The sequence below is a fragment of the Indicator indicator genome, chromosome 18, assembly GCF_027791375.1.
Source record: "Indicator indicator isolate 239-I01 chromosome 18, UM_Iind_1.1, whole genome shotgun sequence".
NCBI classification, from domain to species: Eukaryota; Metazoa; Chordata; class Aves; order Piciformes; family Indicatoridae; genus Indicator; species Indicator indicator.
In genome coordinates this window covers 19,894,623-19,913,852 of record NC_072027.1, presented here as the reverse complement: position 1 = coordinate 19,913,852, position 19,230 = coordinate 19,894,623, and the positions used below count along the sequence as shown (strand labels likewise).

At 52.5% G+C, this 19,230-nt stretch overlaps 3 protein-coding genes across 3 annotated transcripts; all 3 read left to right on the top strand.

Annotated features, from left to right (window-relative positions):
- The first annotated feature begins 2,123 nt into the window (after positions 1 to 2,123).
- On the top strand, positions 2,124 to 10,559 carry LOC128972852 (protocadherin gamma-A12-like). Its single transcript, XM_054388979.1, has 3 exons — positions 2,124 to 4,713; positions 4,847 to 4,852; positions 10,248 to 10,559. The coding sequence occupies exons 1-3, from the start codon at positions 2,281 to 2,283 to the stop codon at positions 10,557 to 10,559; spliced, it is 2,751 nt and encodes a 916-aa protein (XP_054244954.1). The 5' UTR covers positions 2,124 to 2,280.
- A 60-nt stretch (positions 10,560 to 10,619) lies between these two features.
- LOC128972851 (protocadherin gamma-B5-like) lies at positions 10,620 to 16,494 on the top strand. Its single transcript, XM_054388978.1, has 4 exons — positions 10,620 to 13,077; positions 14,645 to 14,764; positions 14,849 to 14,856; positions 16,303 to 16,494. Exons 1-4 carry the CDS (start codon positions 10,620 to 10,622, stop codon positions 16,492 to 16,494), a joined length of 2,778 nt encoding a protein of 925 aa, XP_054244953.1.
- A 38-nt stretch (positions 16,495 to 16,532) lies between these two features.
- LOC128972850 (protocadherin gamma-A2-like) lies at positions 16,533 to 19,169 on the top strand. The gene has a single exon (XM_054388977.1). It carries the CDS (start codon positions 16,548 to 16,550, stop codon positions 19,167 to 19,169), a length of 2,622 nt encoding a protein of 873 aa, XP_054244952.1. The 5' UTR covers positions 16,533 to 16,547.
- The last annotated feature ends 61 nt before the right edge of the window (positions 19,170 to 19,230 follow it).

Sequence of the window (19,230 nt, the reverse complement as noted above, 5' to 3'; positions counted from 1 at the left end):
AGACGTGGTGCATGCTTCATCTTCCTTCCTGGAAAGTACTCGCATTCTCCATGAAACAAAAAAGAAGTTACGAATTGTTAATCCTAGATTAAAGTGGAAGGTTTTTTGGGTGCTTGAGTCAGTGGTAGTGAGTGCCATAAATTAATAGCGCTGTATTGACGCTCTTGGGATAATGCATGGACGCTTGTGGCTGAAGTCTTTTCATTTATGGTCGTTTAATTACCAAAGCTTTTTGCTTGAGTCTCTTCGATAGCTGGATGCACACCTTGTGTCTTCTTCTTGTCTCAATGATAGGAGAAGTTACATGTTATCTTCTCTTGTCAATGTTTCCCCCTCTGCCGAGTGCCATCCGATTATTTGGAGAAGGCTGCTTCAGAAATCTCAGCATTAATGAGAGGGATACATTTTAACCAGGAATGCTCTTGCGTGTTTTTTGTGCAGTTAGTTTTGCTTTCTTTTGCCCTAGGTAGTAGTTTATGTTTTTCAGCCATTCCTGATCTGTATTTCACACACATGTGTAGGTGCTGGATCAAATTTCATTGGAAAAGAGACAATTCTGTTTGTGTATTTCAGGGTTTCTTATTTTCCATTCCGTTTTCCGAGGGATAGGTCCTTGGATTTGGTAGAACGTGTTCTGCTAATTTTTGCTGCAGTTGTTGTGCCTGCCTGTTTAACAACTAGAAGCCTCTATCCATTCTGATACTGACTCGACAATGGACGAATATCGGGGGCATAAGCTCATAAGGAATGTCGTATGGATGCAGTCACCCCCGTATCGCTTAGAGTAGGCTACAGAATGGGATCAGTCCGGCCAGATGTGCCTGGTTTTATTCTGCTTGCACTTACAGAGACATTTTTCCCTGCAGTCTGCGCAGAGTTGAGCAGATAATTCTGTCCAGGGTCAGTGCACACACTTGCTGCTTCCCTCTGTAGTTGTAGTACAAACTGTGCTAAGTGATCAACTGCCTGAGACTGGGAAGGGTGGCAGAGAATGATTTTTCGGGCAGTATGGGAAAATCCTCCTGGGGTATGCTCGCCGGAAAGTCAGAGCCCGTAGCAGCCACCTGAGCAACCCTACCTCCTGCGGAGCTCTGCACTCCTGGAGGCTTAGATTTTCCATTACACTGGACTGACCTCGACGTCTTCAGACTTTAAATGTCTAATCTCAGTCAGTGATGGTACTGTAGTTAATTCGAAATGTGTTAGGTGTCGAATGCAGTATTTGAAGCAAAGCTCCTGCCGCTTGAGTTAATGAGCTTGATTGAAATCTCCGGTTCTCAGGGGGAAGGTCGGAATATCACTTTTAGTATTTTAGACATTGTTTTCTGTTGCTATTCCTTTAAGTCACTATTGACGCATGATTCTTGTAATAAATCGTGATGGAGATTGTGCTTTTGGACGAATGGAACAAGACTCGTATTGTTTTGCACGTTCGTGTTGGGAAAAAGAAGTATTTTACTTTACATATGTCGCCACTGGCGAGTTCCCATGCAGCAGAAATCATGCATCCTTAAAGAAAAGAATGGCTTACAGAGAAGCTACAGTCAGCGGTCACCACTTGAAGGAGGATCTACTAGTTGAGATCATGGGAAATAATATGGCTCTGTGCTGCACGTTTTTCTAGGAGAATGAGTGAGGGAAATCTAATTCAGCACACAATAAAAATCGGTGTGAAATGTTTTGATAACAGAAATATGAGAGAGGGATGGAGGTATTCTAAATATAATCTTGTATGATTACTAAGACGCATGGGAAACGAAGGACAGAGCACTGGGTAGCTGTAGTGCAGGAAAGAGAGAAATTAAGGTGGATATATCACGCAATTTTGATCTGAAGGTAATGGAAAAGTAATTCAATCACAAGAGGTACAAAAAGCTCTGAAGTTTGTGGTGGATATTGTGCTTTAGGACTGTTGAGATAATGCTGCCAGGATTCTCAATATTATATTGCAATAACAAGATCTCGTATCGCCGTTAAAAGCCATGAACAAGGCATCTGCGGGCAGATCAGGACGGCTGCAGTTCCGGGAGGAGGCTGCAGGCGCCGCTGTTGACTGAGCAGGAGCGAGAGGAAGCCGGAGCTCTGCAGACAGCCCCGCCCGCTGCGGCCCGGCTTGCTCGCTGGCTGTCTCCGCGTCCCGGAGAGCTGCGAGCGTCCCCGCAGCGCGGAGTCGAGCTGCAGCGAGCCGAAGGGGCCAGCGACAGCAGGCGGCAGCGGCCCGCAGCCGGGAGCCAGATCCAGAACCGAATCTAGATCCGTGGCGGCGGTGAGGCGGCGGAGATGTGCGCGGCGGGGAGGTGCTGGGCCCTGCTGTTCTGCGTCCTGCTGTCGGCGTGCGAGGCGGCGTGGGGACAGCTGCGGTACTCCGTGCCCGAGGAGATGCCCAAAGGATCCTTCGTAGGCGACGTGGCCAAGGACCTGGGGCTGCAGATGACAGCGGTCATTGAGAGCGGCGTCCGGCTTCTCTCGGAAGGTAGGACGCAGTATTTCTCTCTGCACGGGAAGACGGGACATTTGGTGACGGCGGAGAGGATAGACAGAGAGCAGCTGTGCGAAGATGAGCAGCAATGCATGCTGCGGTGTGAGCTGATAGTGGAGGGGGAAATGAAAGTTTATGAAATCGCGGTGGAAATCAGAGACATTAACGACAATGCCCCCAGCTTCCGAGAGGCAGAAAAAGAACTGAGAATGAGCGAAGCGGCAGCCCCGGGATCTCGGTTTCCCCTGGTCGAGGCTCACGACCCGGATATGGGGACAAATTCCCTGCAGAGCTACGAGCTGAGCGGCGACGAGCACTTCTCTCTGACCGTGCAGGCTGGACCAGGCGGTGTTCAGCCTCCCGAGTTGGTGCTAGACAAGGCACTGGACCGGGAGGAGGCAGCGTTTCATGAGCTGGTGCTGAAGGCGAGTGACGGCGGGAACCCTTCGCGGACGGGCACGGCGCGAATCCGTGTGGTCGTGCTGGACGCGAACGACAACGCGCCTGTGTTTAGCCAAGCGGAGTACACGGTACGTGTACCCGAGGACGTCACCTTGGGCTCCACCCTCGTCATTGTAACAGCCACTGACCCCGACGAGGGGATGAATGGGCACGTGAAATACTCATTGAAGAAAATCACCGAGAAAGCCTCGAAGATTTTTCAGCTGAACGTTGAGACAGGAGCAATCACAATTAATCGGAGCTTAGACTTTGAGCAGGGAAAGTCCTACGAACTGGAAGTGCAGGCAGACGACGGGGGTGGACTTTCTCACACTGCGAAAGTTGCAATCTCAGTGACAGATGTCAATGATAACGCGCCTCAGATTTCGGTGCGTTCGTCACTAAGCGAGATCTCTGAGGACACTCCGTCGGGCACGGTAGTGGCCCTGCTGCACGTGCAGGACCGGGACTCCGGGGCCAACGGCCAGGTACGGTGTTCCCTGGATCCTGGCATCCCATTCCGCCTGCAGAGTTCCCAGGGCAGCTACTACAGCCTGGTGACAACGACGGAGCTGGACCGGGAGGAGGTGTCGGAGTACAATGTCACGGTGAGGGCGGCCGACGGCGGGTCGCCTTCGCTGTGGAGCAGCACGGTACTAACCCTCAAGGTGCTGGACGTGAACGACAACGCGCCGGTGTTCAGCGAGGCGAGCTACAGCGCCCAGCTGCCCGAGAACAACGCGGCGGGCGCGCTGGTGCTGACGGTGCGGGCGCGGGACGCGGACTGGGGGCAGAACGCGCGCGTGCGGTACCGGCTGGGCGAGGGTCGGGTGCGGGGCGTGCCACTGTCGTCGTACGTGTCGGTGCAGGCGGAGACGGGCGCGCTGTACGCGCTGCACTCGTTCGACTACGAGGAGGTGCGCGAGGTGGGGCTGTGGGTGGTGGCGGAGGACGGCGGCTCGCCGGCGCTGAGCAGCAACGTGTCGGTGCGGCTCGTGATCGTGGACGAGAACGACAACGCGCCGCAGGTGCTGTACCCGCCGGCGGCGGGCGTGTCCGGGGCCGGTGTGGGTGGGTGGTCGGGGGTGGAGCTGGCGCCGCGGTCGTCGGAGCCCGGGGCACTGGTGGCCAAAGTGGTGGCGGTAGACGCGGACTCGGGGCAGAACGCGTGGCTGTCGTACGAGCTGGCGAAGGCGACGGAGCCGGGGCTGTTCCGCGTGGGGCTGCACAGCGGCGAGGTGCGCACTGCGCGCTTCCCGCTGGCCCGCGACGCTGCCCGGCAGAGCCTGGTGGTACTGGTGAAGGACCACGGGCGGCCGGCGCTGTCGGCTACGGCCACGCTGACAGTGGTGCTGGCCGAGAGCGTGGCTGAGCTGCTGGCCGAGCTTGGCAGTGAGGCAGCAGCGGCGGGGCCGGGCGAGGCGGCGGGCAGCCTGACGCGCTGGCTGGTGCTGGCCGTGGCGGCCGTCTCCTGCCTCTTCCTCGCCTTCGTACTTCTGCTGCTGGTACTGCGCCTGCGGCGCTGGCGCCGCTCGCAGCTGCCTCCTCCGGCGGGTGGTACCTTGCGCGGCGTCCCGGCCACGCACTTCGTGGGTATCGACGGCGTCCGCGCCTTCCTGAGCTCCTACTCGCACGAGGTGTCCCTCACCGCGGACTCCCGCAAGAGCCAGCTCTGCTTGTCGCCTGGCAACTGCTGCGACACCCTCCCGGCTCGCCCTCTGCCCGACGAGCCTGCTCTGCTGCTCGGGGAAGACCCTGCCGGCGGCCACCCACTCGATGCCGACGCTGCCCCGGTGAGTACCTTTTTCTGCTACCTGTGCCCTCTCCCCACGCTGTTCTGGCTGCTGACGTGCTAGAGTTCCTTACAGGGAAGGCAAAGCTTCCTGCAGCACCTCGTTGACTGCTGCTGGTTATTGCTGCCGGCAGGTGACGGTAAGATGGTAGCTTAGAGTGACAGTTCGTATGCGAGGCAGGAACATCGGCAGGCAGTTGTTGGCTTGAGTTTGGTTAGAACTCGGCTTTTTGCTTTTATCTGTGCCAGGTCTTTTTTCATTGTGTTCTCAGACTCTTATGATACTGCTTCTCTTGCCAGTTTGAGCTCTTCTGGTGCAATGTGTTGCATTAATAGCCAGTGGCTGTTTGTGTTATGAACAGGGTCAGATATCTTGTGGACAGATGACATTGTCTTTGCATTGAGCATTAAAGTTGCTTGTGGTTTCTACTCTTTTTTTCCATGGTGATGGAGAAAGCAATGACGTGCTTTTACATTTGCCCTTGCTTTAATCACTTTGCATCGGTTAGAGAAATGTGATTTGCACCAGCTGGTTCCTCGACAATGCCTTTGTCTGTGTTGTTAAGATGAAAGTAAATTGTGAGAGTTCTAACTCTTAGAGGAGTTTGTTCATAGCTGCATGTGAAGGGTTGCTGAAGGAAACGGGAGATGTGTTTTGTTGGTTCTTCAGCTCTTATGACCGTCTTATTTAAACATTGATGTACCTCGTCTTGTTATGACAAGAGCCATCTGAGTACAAGGAGGGGAGAGATTCAAGTTGCAGCGTGAGATAAAAGGAGGGGGATTTTGATCCTGTGAAGCTGGTCACTGACCCAGTCTTGTCTGGAGAAAAGCTCCTTGTTTACTTTTAGACCTTTGGTTTTTCTTCCCTGGAGAAAAGCATTTGTGAGCAGACAAATGCATCCTCTTTCTTAGTACAGTTATAAACAAATCTGCACGAAGTCTAAAGTGTGATGGTGGTGAACCTTGAAGAGAAATGGTCTGGGCAAGATACTCTTTGATGTCATATGCTTGAAATTTCTGAAGGTCAAGAAGCCCCTGCAATTTGTGAGGACTTGGAGATGTGAGTTCTGGGAACTGGGCCTGAAGGGCTGTTGAAGGGGCCAAGAAAATCTGTTGTTTCTTCTCTAAGTGCCATGTTTTAGAACAGATCCCTTGAGATCCCTTCCTTTCTGCTTGTTAACTTCTTACTATGCTCATTGTCATGACTTGAAGGTGGGTCTTTGGCTCTGATAACGTGTGGATGACCACATCTGGTACATCTGTCTCACTGTGCTGTATGTGGCTTTATGTTTACAGCTGTAAAGAGAAAGACTTTTGTAAGTCATTAAATGAGTCTGAATGTGTGATATTTTTGGACATTGCATACCTCAGACTCTGACTTGCAAAGTTGCAGGTTCGTTCGTTTGTTTTCCTGTGGCATGAAGTTTCCTGTGAATTTTCAGTTACTGAATACAAACCTACACTTCATAGTAATCCCTACACACTATGTATCTTGTACTCTGTACTGAGAGTTTAGGGCCAGAGATATGAATGACTTCCAGGTACTACCAGAAATTAATTATGACACTTGCAGTAATGACCAGGAAGACTTCCTGGTGAGTTTCTCTGACAACAATTTTTCACAGAATCTTTGGGGTTGGAAATGACCTCAAAAGATCTTCCAGTCCAACCTCCCTGCCAGAGCAGGATCACCTATGCCAGATGACACAGGAACACATCCAGGTGGGTTTTGAATATCTCCAGAGAGTGAGACTCTACAACCCTTTTTCCCTATAATGGTTCCTTGCCTTCCTTGTCTGCTTTATGGTTTGCTATTATTTTCTTAGTTTTGTATGTGTGGAGTTTTAGTTGTAATTTAGCAGCACAGCTTCATTTGCAATGTGTTGTGTGTTAGAGCCTCTTGCTCCAGGCAGGTGTGAAAGGCAGGTGATGTGAGGGTCTCTTTGTGCTCTCCACTTGTTGGGAGGAATAAATGTAGCCATGACCTCAGCAGAAGTAGCATCTCTATGGTACAGAGTGTGTGACAAGAGGGGAGGAGATTCCCCATAAGCCATTAGTTTGATGACCCAGTCTCTGTTGATGACTGCTCCACTTTTGGCCATTATAATATGCTTCTTAGAATGGTGGTGAGGAGAACAATATATCTCCCTTCTTGGTGTGATGGTAGTGCATTATCCTTTCATGAAACGTTGTTACCCACTAGAAAGTCAGAAGCAAACTTTTAATTTGTGTACCTGGAGGAAAGACATGGTGGAAATCTCTTGGTGGGTAGCAGGGCATAGAGGAACAGATTTCTCTTATTGTCATAAATAGCATGGAGCACCATGAGATTTCAGTTCATTCTGCTCAGTGAGTTTGGCCTAAGAACTCTTATTCTACCTGATCTGGTAATTTTGGTATGTTTTCATTCTTGCTTGTTGTCATGAATTACAATTCAACTTCAGGGAGTCTGATCACATGGAGAATGTCATATCTGTGTCAATTGTCTGAGTGCAGAGGCAGTTCCTGTACCAAATTTTGGTATTTACAGCTGTAAAGAGGAAGAATTTCATAGCCATGTGTGTGCTTACAGATGATGAAGACCAACAATAACATTACAATCTAGAATGGTTTGGGAAGACTATTTGAGGTGCTGTGCTTGAGGAGGTCCTGAGGAGGCACATGGCTTGTGCTTTGTTGATTCCCAGGGTTTATTGTTGGCCCACAGAAAATGGGTCTGTGAAGGTGTCTTATTTTTCAATATAACTTTGCTCAGAGTCCAACTGGCCATTGTGCTGAAGAAAGATGATGTTGCCTTTGAGCAGATGATCTGGATTTTAATTTGCCTCCATATTGCTTGTGACCTTTTGAACCTTTGAGAGTTCTTCAAATTATATAGGATGAGAAGAAAAATCTCTTTGTATGCACCTGTGTTGTGATCCCTGGGCTCCAAGAAGTTGTGCTCACAAGATTTCTTTCAGTGGTGTCTATCTACAGAGGCAGCTTTTCCATTGCATTTTTGGGCAGGCTGAAGAGCTCTGCCTGTACAGAGAGAGGGCAGGTGGAAGAGTTGGCTGTGGTGTAGTGTGAAATGGCTAAAAGGAAGCTGTAAAAGTTGAGTTTGTCCTAGTTATTAGATGAGGCCTACAGCTGTGGTTCCAGGTATTTTCCTTGCTTGCTTATCCATAGAGATTACTTTGAGTAACTATGTCTATGGTCTGTTGTGTGAGGTAATGAGTGAACCTCCTGTGAGCTTTTTACCAACTAGGTAAAAAACCATGTACTAGATCTGAGAGAATCAGAAATGTGAAACCATGATTCCTTCATTTCTGAATATTTCCTTTTCTTGCCTTGTTTTTTTGCTGTGGGTTTTTTGTTTGTTTGTTTGTGTGGGGTTTTTTTCATGTCCAAGTCTCAAGTAGGTAACCTTTAAAACATTAAGATACCTCTTGCAATTGCTGTGCTTGGGGAGCATTTTCCATCCAAGGTATTCAGCTTGAAGGAATTCAGCTGCCAACACAAAGGCTTTTGATATACTTTCGTTCCCCTAAGATGTCCCTGACTTTCAAGCTTCTATGCTGAGACATGGCCAATATTGTATTGTCCATGGTGCAACTAAAGGCTGTGAATGCAGAGCAAAGAGGGTAAGAGGCTGGCTTCAAACAAGTTAAATAGCTGGGTCAGTGTGGTTTTGGCTGAGCAATACTTTGATTCCAGCTCTGGTGCTGAGGCCTGTGCCATTTTCATACTGATCCTTAGTTCCCTGTCATGAAAGACATGGAAAGCCCTTCAGCAATGAAATGTTTGTTCAATAACCGCATATATAGAATGATGGTGAGTGGGTTGAAAAGTGCTGAAAAACTTATAATTCCTGTGGGAATATTCCTTTTTCTAAATTAGTATCTCCTGGTGACATTGTGATGCAGAGTTTCTTCATAGTGACTTCCTTTTGAGTCATTGATGGAAGTTCATCACTAATTTTTTCCTTTTCTGGATTGTTCTTTTATGTTTGAAACTCCGAGTGTCACTTTGCAACAAATCCTTGCTTCCCTTAACAATTCTTCAGTTAGTCTAAGTTGCCTTAACTTGAGAAGGTGTTTACATTTATGGCTTCATATTTGCATGCAGATGATCAGGCCATGGAGTAGAAAAGGTTGCTGAGAGCTTATGATTATTTCTTAAAATTATCCTCCTGTAGTCCAGAGGAAGAATTTGGGGCTGTATCTGGGCTTGAAACCTCAGTGATTGTCAGGTGCTCTCAGGTATTAATTTAAACACCTGCAGTGAAAACAAAGAAGACTTCCTGGAGACTTTTTCTGACAACAATTGGTCCTTTGATGGTTTCTTGTCTTCCTGGTCCAGTTTGTTTCTCTTCTTTATTTTCTCTGTACATGTAGTTTAGTTTTAAGTAGCAGCATGTCTTCATTTAGCTATGTGCTGTGCATTGGTGCCTCTTGGTCATCCTGTGGGTTTTGTGAAAGGTAGGAGACTATGTGAGGTTATGTTTGTGTTTGGGTATGGCATAGAAAGGAGAAGAAAACATGACTTTAGTAAAAGTGACATAGCTTTGGACCACTGTGTGTGATACAAGATGGGAAGAGATTCCCCCTGTGCTGATGCTTTAACGTTACTCAATCTCTGTTAGATGACCTCGCCTCTTTTATTTCTAACATTTCTCTTATTTTTGTGCTGTACAGTCATATTTCTTTACAGAATGTGTCTGAGCAGACACATGTACCTCCCTTTTTGGTGTGACCATAGAGCGTTATTCCATTGTGTTACGGTTTTACCAGTTGTGAGGGTCACAAACAAACCTGGAAGATGCACAGGGTTGTAGAGAAGATAACAGGGGGTTTCTGTTGGTGGCAAGAACATGGAGCAGATGATCATTTCCTTGCTTGTCATCACTTCCCCTTAAACACTCACATCTGGTACTATACAGATTTTGTTCCCTCCACACAGGAAATTTGGATTAAGAAGTTCCATTTCTCTGTATTTCTACTTCTTGCCTTTTAAGCAAGCAGTGAAGAATGTCCCTGCCAGTGGCAGTGAGGTGCAATCAGGGCTCTTTAAAAGTCCTTTTCAATTCAAATTATACTTTGCTTTTCTGAAAGAATCGGCTGAATTTTGCAGTTTCCCATTAACAGCTGCTCAAGTATGCAGATGAAAAAAACTTTCTTGAATCAGAAACACAACAGCATAAAGCTATACCTACTGCATTTGGGGTGAGGCATTCTCAGTGTAATTCTTCCTACAAGAAAATATCAGCAGGGAGATTAAACATCACAGAATTATATGAGAAAGACGAAGAAATGCTTCTTGTCTCTGAAGGCAGAAACTATTTGAAAGCCTAGAACAAAAGGACTGAAATTAATTCCTTATAGCTATCTTGATGCTATTACAAGGTTCTGAAAACCTTTATATATTGCTTTATGTGAGTACTTCCTACAGATATCCACCATAATTCAAGAAGATCATATAAAAGCACGTGACAGAGAATCTCAATTTCAACACTTTCAGAGTCGCTTTAAGCAAGTGTTTATCTGGTTCTAGATTTTAAAAAGAAGAAGAAACTCCAAAGCCCCTAAACACCTACCACAGTACCACTCACCGCTAGTGGTGGCCATCAGGCGGCTGCAGTGGCGGCGCGGCGCCTCCGGGTGTCACTGTTGCCCGACAGGGAGCCGCGCAGGAGCCACAGCTGCGGCAGGAGCCGCTGCAGCATTCGTACAACGCAGGCGGCTCGATTGCTCGGCGCCGGCGAGAGCGGCAGAAGAGCGGGCAGCAGAGACGAGAGGCAGCGCGGAGTGGGGAGCAGAGGCGTCCGAGCCGGAAACGAGATCACTGCACTCCGGCGGCTCCTGAGCTGCACGCCGGTAGAGAGAGCAGCAGCAGGAGGGAGAAGCACGGCGAGCGCTGCCCACAATGGAGGCCAGGAACAGCCCGATTCAGAGCGCGATCCCGGGAAGGCGGCGAGCAGCCGGGCGAGTACTGCTGCTGCCTACTTTGCTACTAGGCTTGTGCTGCCGAGCGACACCAGAGCCGATCCGCTACTCTATCCCCGAGGAGCTGAGCAGAGGTTCGCTGGTGGGGCCGCTGGCGCGGGACCTGGGGCTGACCCCGGCAGAGCTGTCGGCACGCAAGCTGCGGCTAACGTCTGCCGCTAAAAGGCAGCTGCAATACTTCAGTGTGAGCGAGGAGAGTGGGGAGCTGTACGTGAGCGAGAGGCTGGATAGGGAAGAAATGTGCAGTGAGGAGCCGACCTGCTCCGTCAGCTTCGATGCACTGGTGCACAATCCGCTCAACGTTTTCCATGTCGAAGTGGCTATCCAGGACATCAACGACAACTCCCCGACCTTCCTGCGAGATAATTTCCAGCTGGAAATCAACGAGTTCACTTCTCCCGGTGCCCGATTTGCCGTGGGAGCCGCCAAGGATGCAGACGTAGGCAGCAACTCCCTGCAGGACTACAAGCTGGAGGCAAACAAGTACTTTGAGGTGGAGGTGAAAGAGAAGCAGGATGGCAGCAAATTCGCGGAGCTGGTGCTGCGCCGAGCGCTGGACCGGGAGAGAGAGCAGAGCCTGCAGCTGGTGCTGACGGCGCTGGACGGCGGCGACCCGCCCCGCAGCGGCACCGCCCAGCTCTGTATCAACGTCACCGATGCCAACGACAACGCCCCCGTATTCGCGCAGGACCGGTACCGAGTGAGCCTGCGCGAGGACTCGCTGCCGGGCTCCATGGTGCTGAATGTCTCGGCCACCGATGCTGACGCCGGTACCAACGCCCGCATCACCTACGGCTTCGGGGAAACCTCGACCAAGGTGCTTCAGAAGTTTGTATTGGACTCAGAGAGTGGGATCATGACGCTGCAGGAAGCGCTTGACTTCGAACAGACGCGAGGTTACACACTGCTGGTGGAGGCAAAGGATGGGGGCGGTCTCGTAACACACTGCGAAGTGGAGGTGGAGGTGCTGGATGTGAATGACAACGCACCCGAAATCACCATGCTGTCTATTTCCAGCCCTGTGCCCGAGGACGCCCCAGTAGGCACCATGGTGGCCCTGGTGAACGTGAAAGACCCGGACTCCGGGGAGAACGGTCAGGTGCGCTGCGAGCTGTCAGGAGAAGCGCCGCTGTCGCTAGTGGCGTCCTCGGGAGGCTCGTACAAGGTGGTGACGGCGTGCGCGCTGGACCGAGAGCAGGCAGCCGAGCACCGAGTGACGCTGGTGGCCAGGGACAGGGGCAGCCCGGCGCTGTCGAGCCGCGCGGCGCTGGTGCTGGAAGTGTCGGACGTGAACGACAACGCTCCGGTGTTCGAGGAGGAGGTCTACAGCGCCTACGTGGCGGAGAACAACGCGGCGGGAGCGCCGGTGCTGCGCGTGCTGGCACGGGATGAGGACGCAGGCGCTAACGGGCGCGTCAGCTACTGGCTGGAGGGCGGCAGCGCAGGCTCGACACCGCCGCCGGTGTCAGTGGAAGCGCAGAGCGGCGGCGTGTACGCGCACGGCTCCTTCGACTACGAGCAGTGCCGCGAGTTCACGGTGACGGTGCGGGCACAGGACGACGGGGTGCCGGCGCGCAGCTCCACGGCCACGGTGCGCATTTACGTGCTGGACCGCAACGACAACGCGCCGCGGGTGCTGTGGCCGACGGCGGCGGCAGCAGGAGGCGAGGCGCCGCCGTTCGAGGTGGTGCCGCGCACGGCCGAGGTGGGCTACCTGGTGGCCAAGGTGGTGGCGGTGGACGCGGACGCGGGGCGCAACTCTTGGCTGTCATACGAGCTGCTGCAGGCGCCGGAGCCGGCGCTCTTCCGCCTGGGGCTGCACAGTGGCGAGGTGCGCACGGCGCGGGCCGTGTCAGAGCTCGACGCGGCCAAGCAGCGCCTGGTGGCGCTGGTGAAGGACCACGGGCAGCCGGCGCTATCGGCCACGGCCACGTTGTACGTGGTGCTGGCCGAGAGCTTGCAGGAGGCGCTGCCGGAGCTGAGCGAGCGGCCTACGGGCGCCGCCTCACCGGCGGAGCTGCAGTTCTACCTGGTGCTGGCTCTGGCTCTGCTGTCGGCGCTCTTCCTTCTCAGCCTGGTGCTGGCACTGCTGGCGCGGCTGCGGAGGGCCGGGCCGCCCGCCGTCCTGCGCTGCCTGGGCGCGCAGCGCTTGTCTCTGGCCGCCTTCCCGGCCGACTTCTGCGAGGGCACTTTACCCTACTCCTACAACCTGTGCGTGGCTTCGGGACGCGCCTTGACCGAGGCCGCTTGGCTGTCTCCGCCGCTGCCCAGCCTGCCCGCGGAGGAACTACTGGGCGGGAAGTCCTGCGAGAAGTCGTGCACGAATAGCACCGCCGGCGCCGGAGAGCAGCTCACTGCCCCCGACGCACCGCAGGTCGGTAAGCCCCAGGGCTCTGTTTTTTCTTTTTGACCGTTTCTAAGACTCCGTTCTATTTTCCCTTGAATTAATCCTGGGTGGTGTGAATGGGGGGAGTGCTGGTCCGTGTGTCCGGGAAGGAAGGAATGAAGTGAGAGGGGGTTCCCCCATTCCCCTCAGTGCAGAATGGTAGTGCCACAGCCTTGATTCTTCACTTGTCACAAGTTCGGTTTCAGATGAGAGGTCTTGACTACAACTCTATTGTTAGTATCTAGCGGTGAGCATTGTAAATTTATGATTTTGTGTGATGGTGTTTGAAAGATATACTGGACGCTTGTTTAAGATTTTTTTCTTCATGATCTTTTTTTGGTGAAACCTGGGTATCGTGGAGTGGTGGATAGCCGTTGATTTCCCAAGCTAAAGTTTGGTATGGGTTCCACGGTTTGTGAAGTTCCAGGTTGTTCTTCCCTAGTGAATGATCCCCTCTATCACAGAATCCAACTTTCAGATGTCTGCTGTAGGAATGGCATGATTAATGTGACTGAAAAGTTTCATCCAGACATAATTTGTTCTTTGTTGAGTTATTTTAGTGGTGAATACGGATCGTGGAAGTGTAGAACGGTAGAAGCTGTATCTGCATGGTGCAGTGGGGGGAATGATGTTGATCTTTAGTGTTGGAAAGTTTTCCTTCCTGAAACGTATGTGCTTTGTCCACGAAAGGAGGCGTTCCCTGATGAATCGTCCCTGATGAGTCGTCCATCTTTTGGAACAATGCCTCTGCAGGAATGGTGGCTTTTTTTTTTTTTTTTTTTTTTCTTTCTCAACCTGGCTGATAGTTCTTTCTCTTTTAACCATCATTGATCTGTCTGTCATACATAGTTGAGCAGGTGGAATGGGATCTCAGAGGAAAAATGTACTTAAAAATCAGGGTTTGTATTTCAGTCCCCTTTTAACCAAAGAGAGGTGCTTGGTCAAGCTGGATCACGTTGACAGTGGAACACGAAAGCCATGAATTCGGACTTCCATCCACTTGGTGCGAATGTCGTGTCTGTCTCTTTATGAGGAGAGGTCTCTACCGATTCTGAGAGCACAGGGGCAACGAATCGGGAATACACAAAATTACAGTAATTAGGCAGTTGAATGTTGCACATTAAGAGCGCTGGAGTGCAGCTGTACTTGTCTTCTGCTCTTCCACATAATTTTGTTGCAAAAGTGTCCTACCAACTTAAAGAATCGAGGGTTAGATGAACGCTAACAATATTTTACACTGTTAGCTGTAACAAAAGCAAAGTCCCTTCCCAGTCATTCACGATATAGGATTAATTGTTTAAATGTAAATAATGCGTAAACTATAAGCCGCTTTAAATGTATGTGAGGTGTTAAACCCGGGAAAACCTCTTTAAAGCACGAGTACTTTTTCAGTACTAAGTGTTCTCAGAGACTTCAGTGAGGCATTGCATTGCTGTGATTCTGTTCAAAGATAAAGGTGAGAATGGATGTATATGAGGAAAATAGGCAGTGGTGGTGGTGTAGATAATTTGAAATGTGTACCGCATGAGTGCTCTCCATGTTCTTTTTGTTCCTTTCAGAGCTTCTGTCCTGTTTGCCCTTGGCTTTACCCCTGGGGTGGTGTGGATGGGGCGTGCTGATCCATGCCTCCGTGAATGATGTAAGGAATTGGGTGTCCTCCTTCCAGTCGGAGCAGACAGGTAGCAGCAGCACTTCTTGGTTCTTCCATAGTCATAGGTTCAGTTGACTGTTTCGGCTACAACTTTTACTTGCGTTGTTTACAGTGAGCGCTGTAGGTGATGATTCTTCTTGACTGACTTGGGAAAACATGGTGAAAATGTTTGTGTTCCCCACGAAAGGAGAAGTTAGTATCTTTTCTTTTACCAAAACAATGTACTTGAAATCTGGATCCAAACCTATTCCTTTCCGAGCAAAAATTCCCTGTTTTCTCTATCAAAGGATGAGTTACACGTTGTTCCTTCTTAGTGAATGTTCTGCCGAGTGCTGTCCCATCATTGACCGTTTCAGAAATATCAGAAGTTACGGGACTAACAAATTTTTATCCAGGCATGATTTTTGCATGTTCGTTGTGCTTTCTTTTTTCCTTGTGGTAGTTCATTTAAAAAAAAAAAAAAATTGTTCCTGATCTGTCTTTAATACACATGAATGAAATTTCATTGAAGAAGAGACAATAATTCGAGTGGTGTATGTCAGGGATTCTTATTTCTCGCTCTCTTTTCCCAAAGAGAGGTCCCTCGGTCTGGGAGATGGCGTTGACAAGGCAAGCATAAATGGAGGCATTCGCTCTCTCAGCTACTTTTGCAACTGTTGTGATACCTGCCTCTTTAACAGCTAGAGGATCCTACCCACTCTGATGTGTAGACTCGACAGTTGCTGTGATTTTACTAATCACAGCAATTAGGAACTGTGAACGTGCCCATTTACAAATGATCTGCAGGGTTCAGGCTGAGCAGCTCTCCTTGTCTTCGGCAGTCCTAGTGTTTTGGTGAGAAGGTGCCCTAATAAACCGGAGATTCAGTGACCCCAAAGAGGGTGTTCATGGGAGAATTGCCAGACTTCAGCAATTCCATCTCCTCAGGAGGTGTGCAGGCTCAGATCCTTCCTTTCTCTCCACTGACCACAACTTCAGAATCTAAACTCCGTCAGTGATGGTGCTGTACTGATGCTTTGGTGAATGAGGGTGATATTCTTGATTGTCTGAAGGAGGGAAAGATCATTCACTATATCCGGCCCTGTCTTGTTCTGGTATATGTACATGATTGGTACAAAAACTCATAATGGAGATGGTGCTCTTGGATGACTAGGATGAGACTCGTAATACATTTGCAGATCGTGTTTCGAAAAATAAATTTTTTCTGTCACTTATATTGCACTTAGCACGTCATTTTCCCTTTCTAGAGAAGTAGTGGTCATGGTTAGAGAAAAGGACGTACAAAGACTAAAAAATAAAAAAAAAATCGCAATGGAACTGTTGGGATAAGTCTGGCAGGGTTCTCAACATCATATACTGATAAAAAGATCTGGTATCGTCATTAAAACCAGAAGCGAGCCATCCGCGGGCAGCACCGTGAAAAAATGTGAGAGCGTGAGGGGAAAGTAATTCAATCACGAGAGATGCTAAAAGCTGTGAAATTTGTGACGAAGATGTTGAGATAAGGATGGTTGGATTCACAGCATCGTATTCCACTAACAATATCACAGCGCCGTGTGGCTGCAGTTCCGCGAAGAGGCTGCGGGCGCCGCTGTTGACCGAGGAGGAGCCAGAGGAAGCCGGAGCGCTGCAGGCAGCCCCGCCCGCTGCGGCCCGGCTCGCTCGCTGGCTTGGGATCGGAGCGATCTGCGAGCGTCCCCGCGGTGCGGAGCCGAGATGCAGCGAGCCGGAGGGGTCGGCGGAAGCGGGCGACAGTAGGGAGCGGGATCCAGAGGTGGATCGGGATCAGTGGCGGCGGCGCGGCCGCGAAGATGTGTGCAGTGGGGAGGTGTTGCGGCCGGCGGGCGCAGGCCCTGCTGTGCTGCGTCCTGCTGTCGGCATTGGAAGCGCCGTGGGGGCAGCTGCAGTACTCGGTGCCCGAAGAGATGCCCAAGGGCTCTTTCGTGGGTGACTTGGCCAGGGACCTGGAGCTGCAGATGACGACGTTCAGTGAGAGCGGCGTCCGCGTTTTGGACAAAGGTAGGACGCAGTATTTCTCTCTGCACGGGAAAACGGGACATTTAGTAACGGCGGAGAGGATAGACAGAGAGCAGCTGTGCGGGAGCGAGCAGCAATGCGTGCTGCACTGTGAGCTGATAGTGGAGGGAGAGATGAAAGTGTACAGAATCGAAGTGGAAATCAGGGACATGAATGACAATGCTCCGACCTTCAAGGATGTTGAGCTGGAGGAAAGAATGAGCGAGATGATAGCACCAGGATCTCGGTTTCCCCTGGCCGAGGCTCACGATCCGGACTCCGGATTAAATTCTTTACTGAACTACGAGCTGAGCGGCGACGAGCACTTCTCGCTGGCCGTGCAGGCAGGCCCCGGTGGGGATCGGCATCCCGAGCTCGTGCTAGACAAGGCGCTGGACCGGGAGGAGGCGGCGTTTCATGATCTGGTGCTGAAGGCGAGGGACGGCGGAGAGCCGTCCCGGACGGGCACGGCGCGTATCCGCGTGGTCGTGCTGGACGCAAACGACAACGCTCCCGTGTTCAGTCCGGCAGAGTACACGGTGAGTGTGCCGGAGGACGTGCCCGTGGGCTCCGCCCTCGTCACCGTCACCGCCTCTGATGCAGACGAAGGCCTCTATGGGGAGGTAAAATATTCGTTGAAGAAAATCACAGAAAAAGCGTCGAAGATTTTCGAGTTGGACTCTGAGACAGGAGACATCACACTGGTGAGGAGCCTGGACTTCGAGGAAGGAAAGTCCTACGAACTGGAGGTGCAGGCACGAGATGGAGGAGAGCTTTTTGACAAAGCAAAAATAACAATCACCGTGACAGACGTCAATGACAACACACCCGAACTGATTGTCTCCTCAGCCCTGACTGATATCTCTGAGGACGCACCATCAGGGACGATAGTAGCCCTGCTGCACGTGCAGGACCGGGACTCGGGGGCCAATGGACTGGTGAGATGCTCACTGGACGCGGAAGTCCCGTTCCGTCTGGAGAAGTCGTTTGAGGATTACTACCGCGTGGTGACAACGAGGCAGCTGGACCGGGAGGAAATGTCGGAGTACAACGTCACAGTGAGGGCGGCCGACGGCGGGTCGCCGTCGCTATGGAGTAGCACGGTGCTGGCGCTGCGGGTGCTGGACGTGAACGACAACGCGCCGGTGTTCAGCGAGGCGAGCTACAGCGCCCGGCTGCCCGAGAACAACGCGGCGGGCGCGCTGGTGCTGACGGTGCGGGCGCGCGACGCGGACTGGGGGCAGAACGCACGCGTGCGGTACCGGCTGGGCGAGGGTCGGGTGCGGGGCGTGCCACTGTCGTCGTACGTGTCGGTGCAGGCGGAGACGGGCGCGCTGTACGCGCTGCGCTCGTTCGACTACGAGGAGGTGCGCGAGGTGGGGCTGTGGGTGGTGGCGGAGGACGGCGGCTCGCCGGCGCTGAGCAGCAACGTGTCGGTGCGGCTCGTGATCGTGGACGAGAACGACAACGCACCGCAGGTGCTGTACCCGCCGGCGGCGGGCGTGTCCGGGGCCGGTGTGGGTGGGTGGTCGGGGGTGGAGCTGGCGCCGCGGTCGTCGGAACCCGGGGCGCTGGTGGCCAAAGTGGTGGCGGTAGACGCGGACGCGGGGCAGAACGCGTGGCTGTCGTACGAGCTGGCGAAGGCGACGGAGCCGGGGCTGTTCCGCGTGGGGCTGCACAGCGGCGAGGTGCGCACTGCGCGCTTCCCGCTGGCCCGCGACGCTGCCCGGCAGAGCCTGGTGGTGCTGGTGAAGGACCACGGGCGGCCGGCGCTGTCGGCCACGGCCACGCTGACAGTGGTGCTGGCCGAGAGCGTGGCCGAGCTGCTGGCCGAGCTGGGCAGTGAGGCAACGGCGGCGGGGCCGGGCGAGGCGGCGGGCAGCCTGACGCGCTGGCTGGTGCTGGCCGTGGCGGCCGTCTCCTGCCTCTTCCTCGCCTTCCTGCTGCTGCTGCTGGCACTGCGCCTGCGGCGCTGGCGCTGCTCTCAGCTGCCTCCCGCGGCGGGCGGTGCCTTGCGCGGCGTCCCGGCCACGCACTTCGTGGGCATCGACGGCGTCCGCGCCTTCCTGAGCTCTTACTCGCACGAGATGTCGCTCACCGCGGACTCCCGCAAGAGCCAGCTCCGCTTGTCGCCCGGCAGCTGCTGCGACACCCTCCCGGCCCGCCCTCTGCCCGACGAGCCTGCCCCGCTGCTCGGGGAGGACCCTGCCGGCGCCCACCCACAGGACGCCGACACTGCCCTGGTAAGTGCCTCTCCACCGACCTGCTCCCACACGCCTCCCACTGCTCTTGACCCTGGTGCTCCTCTGTTTTCTTCTCATCCTGCTCTGGCTGCCAAGGCAGGGCTCCTGACAGAGAAGCGAGAGTTTCCTGCAATGTTTTTCTGCCTGTCGCTGGCTCTTGCTACCCGCAGGTGACTGTGGGACTGTGGCATAGGGTGACAGTTGTTGCGTGCAGCAGAAACAGTGGCAGACTGCT

Excerpts from the sequence above, each read along its gene's own strand:
- LOC128972852 (XM_054388979.1), top strand. The coding sequence starts at position 2,281 with ATGTGCGCGGCGGGGAGGTGCTGGGCCCTGCTGTTCTGCGTCCTGCTG.
- LOC128972851 (XM_054388978.1), top strand. The coding sequence starts at position 10,620 with ATGGAGGCCAGGAACAGCCCGATTCAGAGCGCGATCCCGGGAAGGCGG. Across the intron at positions 13,078-14,644 it reads CCCCGACGCACCGCAGGTCG|AGCTTCTGTCCTGTTTGCCC; the intron begins GTAAGCCCCAGG and ends TGTTCCTTTCAG.
- LOC128972850 (XM_054388977.1), top strand. The coding sequence starts at position 16,548 with ATGTGTGCAGTGGGGAGGTGTTGCGGCCGGCGGGCGCAGGCCCTGCTG.